General features: G+C 44.0%; 1 protein-coding gene across 1 annotated transcript in view; it reads right to left on the reverse strand.

The window, feature by feature from the left end:
* LOC132380066 (L-xylulose reductase-like) overlaps positions 1 to 13527 on the reverse strand; it is a 33536-nt gene extending 20009 nt beyond the window's left edge. The window contains exons 1-2 of the mRNA XM_059948576.1: positions 13346 to 13527; positions 11231 to 11328 (exon numbers count right to left, since the gene is read on the reverse strand). Coding sequence (XP_059804559.1) covers positions 11231 to 11328; positions 13346 to 13397 — 150 coding nt within the window. The 5' untranslated portion in view covers positions 13398 to 13527. The remainder of the gene's footprint in view (positions 1 to 11230; positions 11329 to 13345) is intronic.
* Positions 13528 to 14280: the final 753 nt, after the last annotated feature.

A 14280-nucleotide genomic window follows, 5' to 3' on the forward strand; every position in this document is an offset into this window, starting at 1 on the left:
TGTCGGCGTCAGCACGCCCCGCCCCCGACCCTCCGTTGCTTACCGGGTACCCCGGATGTGGGCGGCCATCTTTGTCGACGTCAGCATGCCCCGCCCCCAGCCCTCCGATGCGTACCAGGTACCCCGACGGCGATTCAATTCTGGCCACTGTAACCCTCGACCAAAGTGCCCCACACCAGCTTGCAAGGTCCATGATGGACATCCGGGTGGAGGGGCACAGGACTAGATGCCTGTTTGACACGGGCAGCACTAAGAGTTTCATTCACCCGGACACAGTGCAACGCTGCGGACTCGCAACGCGGCCGGTAAGTCAGAAGATCCATTTGGTTTCTGGGTCACATTCCACAGACATCCGGGGGGGTTGTGTAGCGACATTGGTGGTGCAAGGCTCAGAGTATCGGAACTTTGCGCTACTGGTCATGCCTAATCTGTGCGCACCTGTGCTATTGAGGCTGGACTTCCAGAGCCATCTCGAAAGTGTGACTATGGTATATGACGGGCCCCTCCCACCACTCACTGTCCGGAATCCTCAGTTCTGCGGGCCTTCATCACTACTGACCACACACACACAGCGACACACACATCCCATCCAGCACGACAGCTGCGCTACCGACACCACTTGCAGTCTCTCCGCTCTCGAGGTCCCTCCCCCGCCGCTGTTCGCCAACCTGACCCCGACTGTAAACCGGTGCACTGGTTGCTCAGGGAGGGGATCATTGAGCCAAGCACAAGCCCTTGGAGGGCCCAGGTGGTCGGCTAGTGCCCCCCCCCCCACGAACTCCTATTCTCTTTTCCCAGGCACTGGGACCACTCTACCAGTTTGGCTGATGTCCCCAGGGCCAGTGCTGCTCCGGTAACATGTGAGGAGCAATAAATACTCCCCGCTGGTCGAGAGGGTTCACCTTCTGCATGCGAACCCCAGTATGCTTACGTGGTCTTACCTGATGGGCGGGAGGACACGGTCTCCATCCGCGACCAGGCGCCCGCAGGTGCAGCAGACCACTACCCTGAACACTCTCCGGTAACTATGAACCCTGTACCCGGGGTGACACCGCGCTCACCAGGCCCTACATGGACTCCTCATGACACTTATATACCAGGTGCCTCGCACATGCATGAGCTGGAACCAGCACAACCTCCGTCTCCTGTGCAATCACCAATGCCGCCGGCGTCTGTGCAATCACAGCCGGTGCTACGTAGATCGCAGCGACAGGTTCGACCACCTGATAGACTTGACCTGTACGAAACTTCGCCACATAGGGACTCTTTCAAACAAAGGGGGGGTGAATGTGGTGAACTATGTGCCTGTCTGGACACACCCCCTGCTGACTGCTCCTGTGGCTCCTCCCACAGGCCCCTGTATAAAGGCGATTCAGGTCTAATCCTCTGCCTCATTCTCCAGGATGTAATATGATGGTCACTCACTGCTGGTTCCTTCTTCAGTCAATAAAAGCCGATATCTCGCCTTACGTCTCAGTGTGAGTTATTGATGGTGCATCAGTGGGCCTCTGTCTTTGTTTGGCAGGAAATGAAGATAAAAGATGCTAGAGAGAAATAGTTGTAGGATTCCATCTGGTGGGAACTGTGATTCGATGGAGTAAGGTGCACGTGTCTACTGAGGATTGGTGAATTTGACTTTTGGAAGAGTTAAGCTCCAACCTATGCACATTTGACTATTTAAATAGTATAAGGGGCCCTTTCTGTCTTTTTCTTTTCTTTACCAACCCTTTACTTAAGTTAGTAATCCTAAATATACTTGCTTTTTTCTGCGCTCTGTTATTTCCTAGCAAAGAGTTGCAGCAGGGCAGCAAATCACACAGCGTTCACACAAGGCGGAGCTTGGGTGGGAGAGACATCCCAATCTCACGGACTTGGCAGGACTGGAGTGCATGTTCCCTAGACGTACGCGGTGGGTCTTTCGGCACTGTGTTGGGAGACTACCAGCGAGGGCTAATGAGCTGTTTTCTGAGATGCCCAAGAAGAAAGGGGGTTCAAAAAAACCCCAATAACTATAAATATCCACACAGCTTGATTAAATTTCAATGAAGTGGCACTAGGCACAGGAGTGTATGCACATAAGATTCCTGACAGGAAATGATAATGTAGTGACGGTTGGGGGTGTGGAGGGGTGGAGGTGTTGATCAGCCTTATTGCTTGTGGAAAAGTAACTAGTTTTGAGTTTGGTAATCCCGGCAGGACTATATAACCTCTTCTTTCCTGATGGGTCCACGAGCAGGGCGAGTGATCCTTCCTGATGTTACTGGCCCTTTACCAGCAGCTTTCTGTATATATGTCCTTGATGGCGGGTAGGTTGGTGCCCATAATGTGTTGGACAGTTGGCTATCCGTTGTAGAGCCTTCCTCTCCACTACAGTAGTTTCCATACCACACAGCAATGCCGCCTGTTAGGATGATCTCTTCTGCGCATCTGTAGAATGACACCAGTATAGACATGCTTTGGCCGGCTCTCTAAATCTGAAGATTAATCCTCGTCCACCAAGTCAAAGTAGTCCTGTAAGTGCTCCCCTGCTTCCCTTGACCACACTTTCAGTATCTGCCTATATGCTGACAGTAGAACAGCTTTGCCAAATCACCAGCGTGCAATAGCACAGTAAGTGTTCTTGATGGCAGTGTAACAGTGATGGAGTGTGTGCACTCATCTCGACTTATAGATAACTTGTTGGCGATATTTTGTCGGAGACTTCTTCAAGCTGGCCCCGTGATGATCAGGAAGGGATCACACTGTGCTGTCCTCTAACTGCTGATCACAATGGCAGCTTGAAGTCCTTATGATTACAAGGTTCCCTTGAGGCGGCGCAGCACGGCAACAGTGGCCTTTCAGACCTGGTGTTACTTTAATTTAATTTTCTATTTTAAGTTTGTTACACAATTTTCGATTAGGGCACATGGATAACAGAGTGGCTATCTACCATCGCCAGATACTACTACAATACAGAGATCGCCCAAAAACAAACCTTCACAAAGATCTGCTGGCTGAATTACGCGACGTCAGCTTGCTGAGGCGAACGGGCCTACATTCCTCGGACTTGCCTGATGCTGGGAGCCGGAGATGGAAATGGAGACGTTGAAAGCGATGTGTGAAGAAGCAGAAGCGAGGCAAACGGGCAGGGGTCCGTGCCAGGCTAAAAGCAAACCCTAGCCAGCTGGCTCTCCCGTCCATTCTGCTCTCCAATGTCCGCTCCCTGGACAATAAAATGGACTCCATCCGACTCCAACATAATACTCAATGGGAATACAGAGTTTGCTCCGTGTTTGTCTTCACAGAGACATGGCTCACTGATGGGATTTCGGATGTTGCCATCCAGCTAGACGGGCTAGCTTTGTTTCGTTCAGACGGAGATGCAGCTGTCTCCAGTAAGACTCGCGGCGGTGACTTGTGTATCTACATCGACACGGAATGGTGTAGGAACTCTATGCTGGTTTCCTGATACTGCTCATCGCTAGTGGAGTTTGTGGCTATTAGATGCAGACCATTTTATTTGCCTCGGGAATTCACCTCTGTCCTTATACTCGGTGTCTACATTCCCCCCAGCGCTAATGCTAAGGAGGCGCTCTGTGAACTGTACGGGGCTATTAGCGAACTGCAGATCGCACACCCTGATGGTCTGTTTATTGTTGCCGGTGATTTTGACCACGCGGACCTTAAGTCAGTGCTCCGCAAATTCCATCAGTATGTGGACTTTGCAATGAGGGGGGAGAACATGTTGGACCTGGTTTACACAAACATCCCTGACGTGTACCGGGTGGAGCCCCACCCCCACCTCGGATACTCAGACCACATCTCTGTTATGCTAATCCCAGCATACAGGCCGCTCGTCAGGCGCTCCAGACCAGTTCAGAAGCAGGTGAAAACCTGGCCAGCAGGAGCCATCTCTGCTCTTCAAGACTGCTTTGAGCACACTGACTGGCATGTGTTCAGGGAGGCTGCAACCGATGGCGACTCCACCAACTTAGAGGAGTACACAGCATCAGTGACCAGCTACATCAGCAAGTGCATTGATGATGTTTACTCTGTCCAAGACCATCACTATACGTGCCAACCAGAAGCCATGGATGACAGCAGAGGTGCGTGCGCTGCTGAGGTCCCGTGACTCTGCCTTCAGAGCAGGTGACAAGGCAGCTTTAACAACAGCAAGGGCCCAACTGCCCTGAGCCATCAGGGGCAAAGCATGCACACGCCCAGTGAATCCACAGTCACTTCCAGGACAGCGGCGACACGCAGCGCATGTGGAAGGGCATTCAGGACATCACCAATTACAAGACAACATCACCTGACTGTGCAGGTGATGACTCCCTCCCAGATGCGTTGAATAACTTCTACGCCCAGTTTGAGCGAAAAATGACGTGGCAGCGAGGAAGTCCACCCCTCCTACAACCGTGACCGACGTGAGAAGAACCCTGTGCAGGGTCAACCCACGGAAGGCTGCTGAACCAGACAACATCCCTGGTAGAGTGCTCAGAGGATGTGCAGACCAGCTAGCAGATGTTCTCACTGACATCTTCAACGTCTCCCTGAGCAGCGCCACCATTCCAACGTGCTTCAAGGCCGCCACCATCGTCCCCGTGCCAAAGAAGTCTTCAGTGTCCTGTCTAAATGATTGTCATCCCGTTGCACTCACATCCATCATCATGAAGTGTTTCGAGGGGCTCGTCATGAGGCATATCAAGACCCTGCTGCCCCCCTCACTGGACCCCCTGCAGTTTGCGCACCATCCCAACCGCTCAACAGATGACACCATTGCCACCACCCTCCACCTGGCCCTAACCCACCTGGACAAAAAAGACACATATGTTCTGATGCTGTTCATAGACATCAGTTCAGCATTCAACACAATCATCCCTCAGAAACTGATTGGAAAGCTGAGCCTACTGGGCCTGGACACCTCCCTCTGCAACTGGATCCTAGACTTCCTGACTGGGAGAACTCGGTCAGTCCGGATCGGGAGCAGCATCTCCAACATCATCACACTGAGCACGGGGGCTCCCCAGGGTTGCGTGTTCAGTCCACTGCTGTTCACTCTGCTGACCCACAACTGTGCTGCAACTGTGTCGATGGGGGACGTCACGTGATGATGTAGGATCGAGACGCCTGAATCCAGCTCTCCCGTAAAAAATCAATAAATTAATGTTTAAGTGAAGAAAAGTTAGTCAATACTTTCTAAAAGTTACTTATAAACTACTCCAGATTGTTTCAAGTTATGCCTCACAAACAGAAGATGAAGAAAACTACTATCGTGTAGACAACGCAAGTTGGAACAGAATCAAGGCCCACTTCTGCCAAAGAACCGTGGGCTCAGGTACATTATACCGCCGGCGATACAGAACAGGAAACTGCGGCAACATCGACCATTTCTAAAGAAAAAGACCAACGAGAACTGCGCAAACGTGAAGGAAGGAGCATGCGCAAACGGGAGCAACCAGAACTACAAATCCCAGTTACGGTTGAAACCGAAAGTGAAAGCGAATCTGAGGTAGATTCAGATTCTCTGGAAAAATCAGGCAAAGATGGAGGTAAAAGTTTTTCTGGAAATATAGAAAAGACTTTGATGCAAATAATGTGTAAATTAGAAAAATTAAATGCATTAAAAGTAATCAAAAAAAGTGATAAATATGGAGATTATGTTTGATAAAATGACAAAAAGACAGGAAAAAATGGAAAAGAGAATTATAGTTTTGGAAACTTCAACGGAAGACATAGTTGAAAGAATGAATAAAATGGAAGATGATATTACTGCCTGGACATCAGAAAGAAAACAATTTATGGAAAAAATTGATAAGCTTTAAAATTTTAGTAGACAAAACAATATTAAGATTGTTGGACTTAAAGAAGATATAGAAGGAGAAGAGTCAATAAATTTTTTTCAAAAATGGATCCCTGAAAAATTGGAAATGGAAGGAGAAACTCCAATTGAGATAGAAAGGGCTCACAGAACATTAAGGTCAAGACCTCAAGCTGATCAAAATCCACGATCAATTTTGATAAAATGCTTAAGATACCAAGACAAAGAAAAGATCCTGAAGGCGGCTGCCCAATGTGCCAAAAAGAGAAACGGGCCATTGATGATAGAAGGGAAACCAGTTCTTTTCTCTCCTGATATAAGTTAAAACCTTTTGAAGAGAAAGAAGGAACTTAACCCAGCGAATAAAGTTTTATGGGAAAAGGGTTATAAATTTATAATGCGTCACCCAGCAACACTGATAATTTTTTTGGAGGAGGGAAAAAGAAGATTTTGTACCGATTATCGAGAAGCGGAGGAGTTCGCACAAAAACTTCCATCTACTCACTAATTACACATAGAGATTTCCAAGCATAATGGATTAAAGATGAAGATAGAGACAGTGAATGGAAGTGATGGACATTTAAGGATGATACAGGGGAGAAAAGCAAAATTTCAGAAATACTAATTGAGAATAGTATTTTTTTTCTTCTTATATATACTTTTTTGTGTTGCGGAGGGAAGGGCTGGGGAGCTATGGATTGATTACTACAGGATTCACGTGTGTAATCATGGCGATCGCCATGACCTGTACAACAGAGGGGGGGAGTAATGTTGTGTTCTTTTTTTTTCACAACATTAATAGGGGGGTATTTTGTTTTTTTTTCTTTATACTCTATTTTTTTTCTATCTTTCTGTCTGGATGATCGGTGGGGACACACATAGCAACATGGAGAATTTTAAAAAGATTTCCCAAGATACCACGAAAGTTGAAAGATTAGGTATTATTATAGATTGGAGTAACATAATTAAAAACAATGACTAATTTACTGAATTTTTTAAGTTTTAATGTTAATGGGCTTAATGGACCGGTAACATTAAAAAAAATGAAAACAGATATAGCTTTTTTACAAGAAACACATTTAACAGACATAGAACATCAGAAATTAAAGAGACTGGGTTGGAAATGTTATTGCAGCTTCATTTAATTCAAAGGCGAGAGGAGTTGCAATTTTGGTTAATAAAAATTTACCAATTAAAATACAAAACGTATTAATTGATTCAGCAGGGAGATATGTAATTATACATTGTCAATTTTTTTCAGAACTATGGACTCTTATGAATATTTATGCACCAAATTAAAATGATGTAAAATTTATACAAGAGGTCTTTTTGAATTTGGCTAACGCACATTACAAAATATTAATAGGCGGAGATTTTAACTTTTGTCTAGATCCAGTTTTAGATAGATCAACAAAGGTTGTCACAAAATCAAAAGTAGCAAAATTAACTCCATCATTGATGAAAGACTTAAATTTGATTGATATATGGAGAAGAATTAATCCAAAAGAAATTATTCACTTTATTCAAATAGACATAAAACATATTCAAGAATAGATTTTTTCCTGTTATCAACGAATATTCAAGATAGTGAAAAATATGGAATATAAAGCGAGAATATTGTCAGATCATTCTCCTTTGATAATGACAGATAAAGAGGAATCAATTTATAGATGGAGACTTAATTCAATATTACTAAAACGTCAAGATTTTTGTGATTTTATGAAAAAGCAGATTCAGTTCTTTTTAGATACAAATTCACATTCAGTTGATGATAAATTTATATTGTGGGAAGCAATGAAGGCATATTTGAGAGGTCAGATAATAAGTTATACTTCTAAAATTGAGAAGGAATATATGATAGAAATAGATCAATTGGAAAAAGAGATTACAACATTAGAAAAAGAATCTCAAAGAAATATAACAGAAGAAAAATGAAGACTACTTATTAATAAGTTACAATACACTTCAGACATATCGAACAGAAAAAGCAATTATGAGAACTAAACAGAGATATTATGAACTAGGTGAAAGATCACATAAGGTCCTTGCATGGCAGTTAAAAACAGACCAGACTTCTAAAACAATAAATGCAATTCGAACAAGAGTAAATAAAATTACTTTTAAATCTTTAGAAATTAATGAAATTTTAAAGAATTTTTATTCTGAGTTGTATAAATCAGAATCACAAAATGATAATGTCAAGATAGAAAGGTTTTTATCACAAATAACTCTTCCAAAATTAAATACGGAAGAACAGAAGGGATTAGATATGCCTTTTACATTGAAAGAGGTCGAAGAAGCCCTAGGATCACTTCAAAGTAATAAATCTCCAGGAGAAGATGGTTTTCCGCCTGAATTTTATAAAAAGTTTACAGATTTATTAATTCCTCCTTTTATGGAGTTAATACATCAAGCAGAAAGAACGCATAAACTTCCAGAATCTTTTTCGACAGCTATTTTAATAGTATTGCCAAAAAAAGATAGAGATCTTTTAAAGCTAGTATCACATAGACCTATTTCTTTATTAAACACTGATTATAAAATAGCAAAAATCTTATCTAACAGATTATCTAAATACTTACCAAAATTAATACATATGGATCAAACAGGATTTATTAAAAATAGACAATCGGCAGATAATGTAACTCGGTTATTTAGTATAATTCATTTGGCGCAAAAGAGGGAGGAAATGAGTGTGGCAGTTGCTTTAGATGCAGAAAAAGCATTTGATAGATTGGAATGGGATTTTTTATTTAAGGTATTGGAAAAATATGGATTAGGAGTATCTTTTATAAAATGGATTAAAACCTTAAATACTAATCCCAAAGCTGAAGTAGTGACAAATGGTCAAATTTCAACACCATTTCAGTTAACAAGGTCAACCAGGCAAGGTTGCCCATTATCACCTGCTTTATTTGTGTTGGCGATAGAACCACTAGCTGAATTAATTAGAATGGACCCAGATATTAAAGGTTTCGGAGTTAATCAGGAAGAATACAAGATTAACTTATTTGCTGATGATATTCTGCTTTATTTAACAAACCCATTGCACTTGTTGCGTAAATTATCCTATAGATTAGAAGAATATGGGAAAATATCAGGTTATAAAATAAATTGGGATAAAAGTGAAATTTTACCTCTTACTAAAGGAGATTATAGTCAATGTTGATTAATAACTCAATTTAGATGGCCAGCAAATGGTATAAAATATTTAGGTATAAGAGTTGATAATGATATAAAGAACTTATATAAATTAAATTACTTACCATTATTGAAAAAAATTCAAGAAGATCTTGATAAATGGATGGTATTACCAATAAAATTAGTAGGTAGAGTAAATACCATAAAAATGAATATATTCCCTAGACTACAATACTTATTTCAATCACTACCAATACAACTACCCCAGAAGTTTTTTCAAGAGTTAAATAAATATGTGAGGAAGTTTCTTTCGAAAGGTAAGATGTCAAGAATATCGTTGGAAAAATTGACATGGAAATTTGATCTAGGAGGGTTACAACTTCCAAACTTTAAGAATTATTATAAAGCAAATCCTTAGATTTATTGCATCTTTTTTTGAGAAAGATAGACCGGCATGGATTAGAATAGAACTAGATAAAATAGGAGAAAATACACTGGAAGATTTTATATATAAATGGGAATCTAAATGGATAAGGGAAAAGAAAGAATCTCCTATATTAAAACATTTGATTGACTTATGGAATAAGATAAATGTTGATGATGAGACAAAGAAATCTTTATTAGCAAAGAGATCTTTAATTCAAAATAGTCTTATTCCTTTTACAATGGATAATCAACTTTTATATAATTGGTTTCAAAAAGGGATTAGATATATAGGAGATTGTTTTGAAGGAGGTATATTAATGTCATTTGATCAATTAAAAAATAAATATAAAGTATCAAACAACACTCTTTTTTGTTACTTCCAATTAAGGGCTTATCTAAGAGAAAAATTAGGTCAAACAATGTTATTGCCGAAATCTAATGAAATAGAAACTTTAATTCAAAAAGGAAAAACTAAAAAATTTATTTCTTGTATGTATAGCTTGAATCAAAAACAGGTAATTAAACAAGGAGTCCATAAGTCAAGTCAAAAATGGGAAAGTGACTTGAATATTAAAATTGAAGAAACAAATTGGTCAAGACTATGTTTTGATAGTATGCAAATACAATAATGTCCAGTTAAAATTAGTGCAATATAATTTTTTACATCAAATATATATTACACCACAAAAAATAAATAAATTAAACACAAATTTATCCGATCAGAGCACCGAAGCATTCGGGCTCTCACGAGCAGACTAGATAACAGTTTCTTCCCCCAAGCTATCAGACTCCTCAATACCCAAAGCCTGGACTGACACCTTGCTGCCCTATTGTCCTGTTTATTATTTATTGTAATGCCTGCACTGTCTTTGTGCACTTTATGCAGTCCTGTGTAGGTCTGTGGTCTAGAGTAGCTTTCTCTGTGTTGTTTTTTTATTATTACGTAGTTCAGTCTAGTTTTTGTACTGTGTCATGTAACACCATGCTCCTGAAAAACGCTCTCATTTTTACTATGTACTGTACCAGCAGTTATTATGGTCAAAATGACAATAGAAGTTGATTTGACAGTGGAGAACTCCCTCAACAGATGGAATGGATGTCACTTGACTACCAGATGCCTCAAGTTGGAGAAGCAGGAGACAGAACGCAACACCTGTCCACCACTATAAGTTATCGTGAAGGGAATGGCACTGGTTTTGCCTTTACCTGATGCCATTGTCTGGGCCACACAATCCTGTACCTAGTGTGGGGATGAGCATGTCTCTGTGAAGTGGAGTACACAACAGTCTCTGATGTCCCTCTGCTATTGCAGACTTTCTCTGAGGTCTTCAATTTTAATTTCCTGACACTGTACATTAGCCAGTAGGATGGCAGTGGGGAAGGGGGGGGTGGGTGAGGGCCTCAAGGTCCTGCATTTCAATGTCAGCTCTCAAACGCTACATTGGGGGATTAGAACTGAACATTAGGTTACTCTATCCACAGCCAAGTGCTGCTCACAGCACAGGACACCTCTGCATCATGGAGACTATTAATTTAGTTATTTCAGATCTACAGCATATTAAGAATTTTGCTTTAAGTTAAATGCAATTTTACTCTCCAATGATTTCAAAGTAGTGAGAGACAAGAGAAACTGGAAACAGCACAGAAGATGCTGGTGGAACTCAGTGGATCAAGTAGCATCTATGGAAGGAAATGCGTAGTCGATGTTTCAGGTCAAAACTCCATCTATTCCACACTCAAAGTGCTGTCTCGCCATTTCCCTCCAGTTATGCTGCCTGAAGTGCAATCCCTTCACCAGGATTCAGAAATTGTTCACAACAGATGGTCAAAAGAAACCCTATGCTATCAATTTCATCACCTTACCTCCTGAACAAGGCTGTCCAAATCAGATTGTGTCCTGGTTACTGCAATAACTTCTGCACCACACGCTAGTAAGGCCTTTGCAATGGCTCTGCCGATACCTGCAACACAAACAGAATTTAGCGTTGGAAAAGTTTGGTTCTCAGTCTCCTGGAAGCAATTCTGTAGCCAAAGTATAGTCCAAATAGTCCATTCAAGATGTCTTTCTCCTCCCCCCCCCCCCCCCCGCCACACACACCTCGCAACACCATTCAAAAAAAGTCAGAAATTCTCCCCAAAAGTTTGGTAATACTTTGGAAATAAGATAGATTTGTTTGGACAAGACTTAGAAAGATGTAAGGATTTAAAAATGTTTTATTACAAAGACAAAATTGAACCATTAATTTTACCATGAACAGTGATATATAAACCACAATGTTTGTCAGCACAGCGGCACCACAAAGCTCAGGCCCCTGCTCTACTGGCTTTACACTTCACCATGTCATATTCAGATTTGCTGATAATCGGCTGAATCAAAGGTCGTGATCAATTAGTTTGCCTGTAAGAATATGAACCCCTGGGTTGTTTATGGTGATATACATTAGTTTGAAAATAAATTTACTTCGAACTTTAATTCGGCTTAGAAGAGGGAGACTGAAAATGTGACTGAGTGGTGCTACAACCACCACCTTATTCAATGTCAGCAAGACCCAGGAGATGATTATTGACTTCAGAAGGAGGAAAGCAGAGGACCATGAACCAGTCCTAAAGGAGGATTGGCAACTTTAAATGCATCAGTGTTATCTTGGAGGACCTGTCCTGGGTCCAGCACTTACAAAGAAAGCACAGTAGTGCCTCTACTTCATTAGGACTTTCTGAAGATTCAGCATGACATCTAAAGCTTTGAAAAACTTCTATAGATGTGCGGTGGAAAGTATATTGACTAGCTACATCACTGCCCAGTAGGGAAACACCAACGCCCCGAGGCGGAAATCCTGCAAAAAGTAGTGGATATTGTCCAGTCCATTACGGGTGAAGCCAGCCCCACAATTGAGCACATCTGCACAAAGTGATGTTGCAGGAAAGCGGCGTCCATGATCAGGGACTCCACTCCACCCAGGTCACACTCTCCTCACGGCTGCCATGTGCTACAGGAACCTCAGGACTCACAGCACCAGGTTCAGGAACAGTTATTACCCCTCAACCATCAGGCTCTTGAACCAAAGGGAATAACTTCACTCAATTCCACTTGCCCCATCATTTAAATGCTCCCACAACCTACGGACACACTTTCAAGAACTCTTCATCTCATATTCTTGAGATTTATTGATTATGCAGCGGTGTGCTACATGCAGCGCTAAAATTACGACACGGAGTCGGTAACTGCAGTCGAAGGAAAAACTTTATTCGAAATCCTCAGCCTCACTTTTAAGCCTCCCTCAACCTGCCCCCCCCCCCCCCCGTGGCGCAGAGGCTCCAAAGCTCTGTGCTCGCAAACCCCCCGTAGGCTATCTCCCTTATCCGGAAAGCTGGCTAATTGTGAGCCGGTTCGGATGTGCTAGGAAATGGGTCGCCACAATTAGTTATTTGTAAATATAATTTCTTTTTGTATTTGTACACTGCTTGAACTTCCAAGTTGGTGCAGTCGTTCACTGATTCCATTGTGGTTATTATTCTATTGTGGATTTGAGAATGCCCGCAAAAAATGAATCTCTGGGTTGCATAGGGATACATGTATATGCTTCGATAATAAATTTACTTTGAGCTTTCAGATATAGAAAACAATTACCTCTTAGTTGTGGGACTGCACAACAGAATCTTTGAAAGAGTTTGAAAAGGAACCGAAATCAGCAGGGGGAAACAAACTGTGGCTCTGAGTTCACAAACGGGGCCATGAGTTTCTCCACTCATTGTGACCATTACACTCAGAAAAGTACAGGAAGGAATCTCTCCGGTGGGGCACCCGAACCCGCCGTACCTCCCCTCTTCCCAGCGGGAGTCTGCCTTTCCTTCCAGGTTATCGACACACTTCTTCCGCAAGTTTGAGACTCGACCTCCCCCCCGGACTTCGTCGACCCTGTTCCCCGACCGCCAAACACTTGGTACAATTTAAAGACAAGGCTCAGTTGGGTTCCTCACCTTTACCAGCGCCCGTTACTAGGGCACGTTTACCGGCAAAACTCAGCTCCATTGCACCGAGATATAGAAAAATCTGCAAATCACTCCGCAGCGCAATTCCCACCAGCTGCTCGGCGCCCGTGTCCGATTTCCCTTCACCGCCCTCACCAGGCGTCGGTCAACCCCTCGGCTCCCTCCCTCCTACCCACCCCTCGGCTCCCTCCCTCCTGCCAACCCCTCGGCTCCTCCCTCCTACCCACCCCTCGGCTCCCTCCCTCCTACCCACCCCTCGGCTCCCTCCCTCCTGCCAACCCCTCGGCTCCTCCCTCCTACCCACCCCTCGGCTCCCTCCCTCCTACCCACCCCTCGGCTCCCTCCCTCCTGCCAACCCCTCGGCTCCTCCCTCCTACCCACCCCTCGGCTCCCTCCCTCCTACCAATCTCTCGGCTCCTCCCTCCTACCCACCCCTCGGCTCCCTCCCTCCTACCCACCCCTCGGCTCCCTCCCTCCTGCCAATCTCTCGGCTCCTCCCTCCTACCCACCCCTCGGCTCCCTCCCTCCTACCCACCCCTCGGCTCCCTCCCTCCTACCCACCCCTCGGCTCCCTCCCTCCTGCCAACCCCTCGGCTCCTCCCTCCTACCCACCCCTCGGCTCCCTCCCTCCTACCCACCCCTCGGCTCCCTCCCTCCTGCCAACCCCTCGGCTCCTCCCTCCTACCCACCCCTCGGCTCCCTCCCTCCTACCCACCCCTCGGCTCCCTCCCTCCTGCCAACCCCTCGGCTCCTCCCTCCTACCCACCCCTCGGCTCCCTCCCTCCTACCAACCCCTCGGCTCCCTCCCTCCTACCCACCCCTCGGCTCCCTCCCTCCGGCCAACCCCTCGGCTCCCTCCCTCCTACCCACCCCTCGGCTCCCTCCCTCCTGCCAATCTCTCGGCTCCTCCCTCCTACCACCCC

Source organism: Hypanus sabinus, chromosome 23, assembly GCF_030144855.1.
Source record: "Hypanus sabinus isolate sHypSab1 chromosome 23, sHypSab1.hap1, whole genome shotgun sequence".
Lineage (NCBI taxonomy): Eukaryota > Metazoa > Chordata > Chondrichthyes > Myliobatiformes > Dasyatidae > Hypanus > Hypanus sabinus.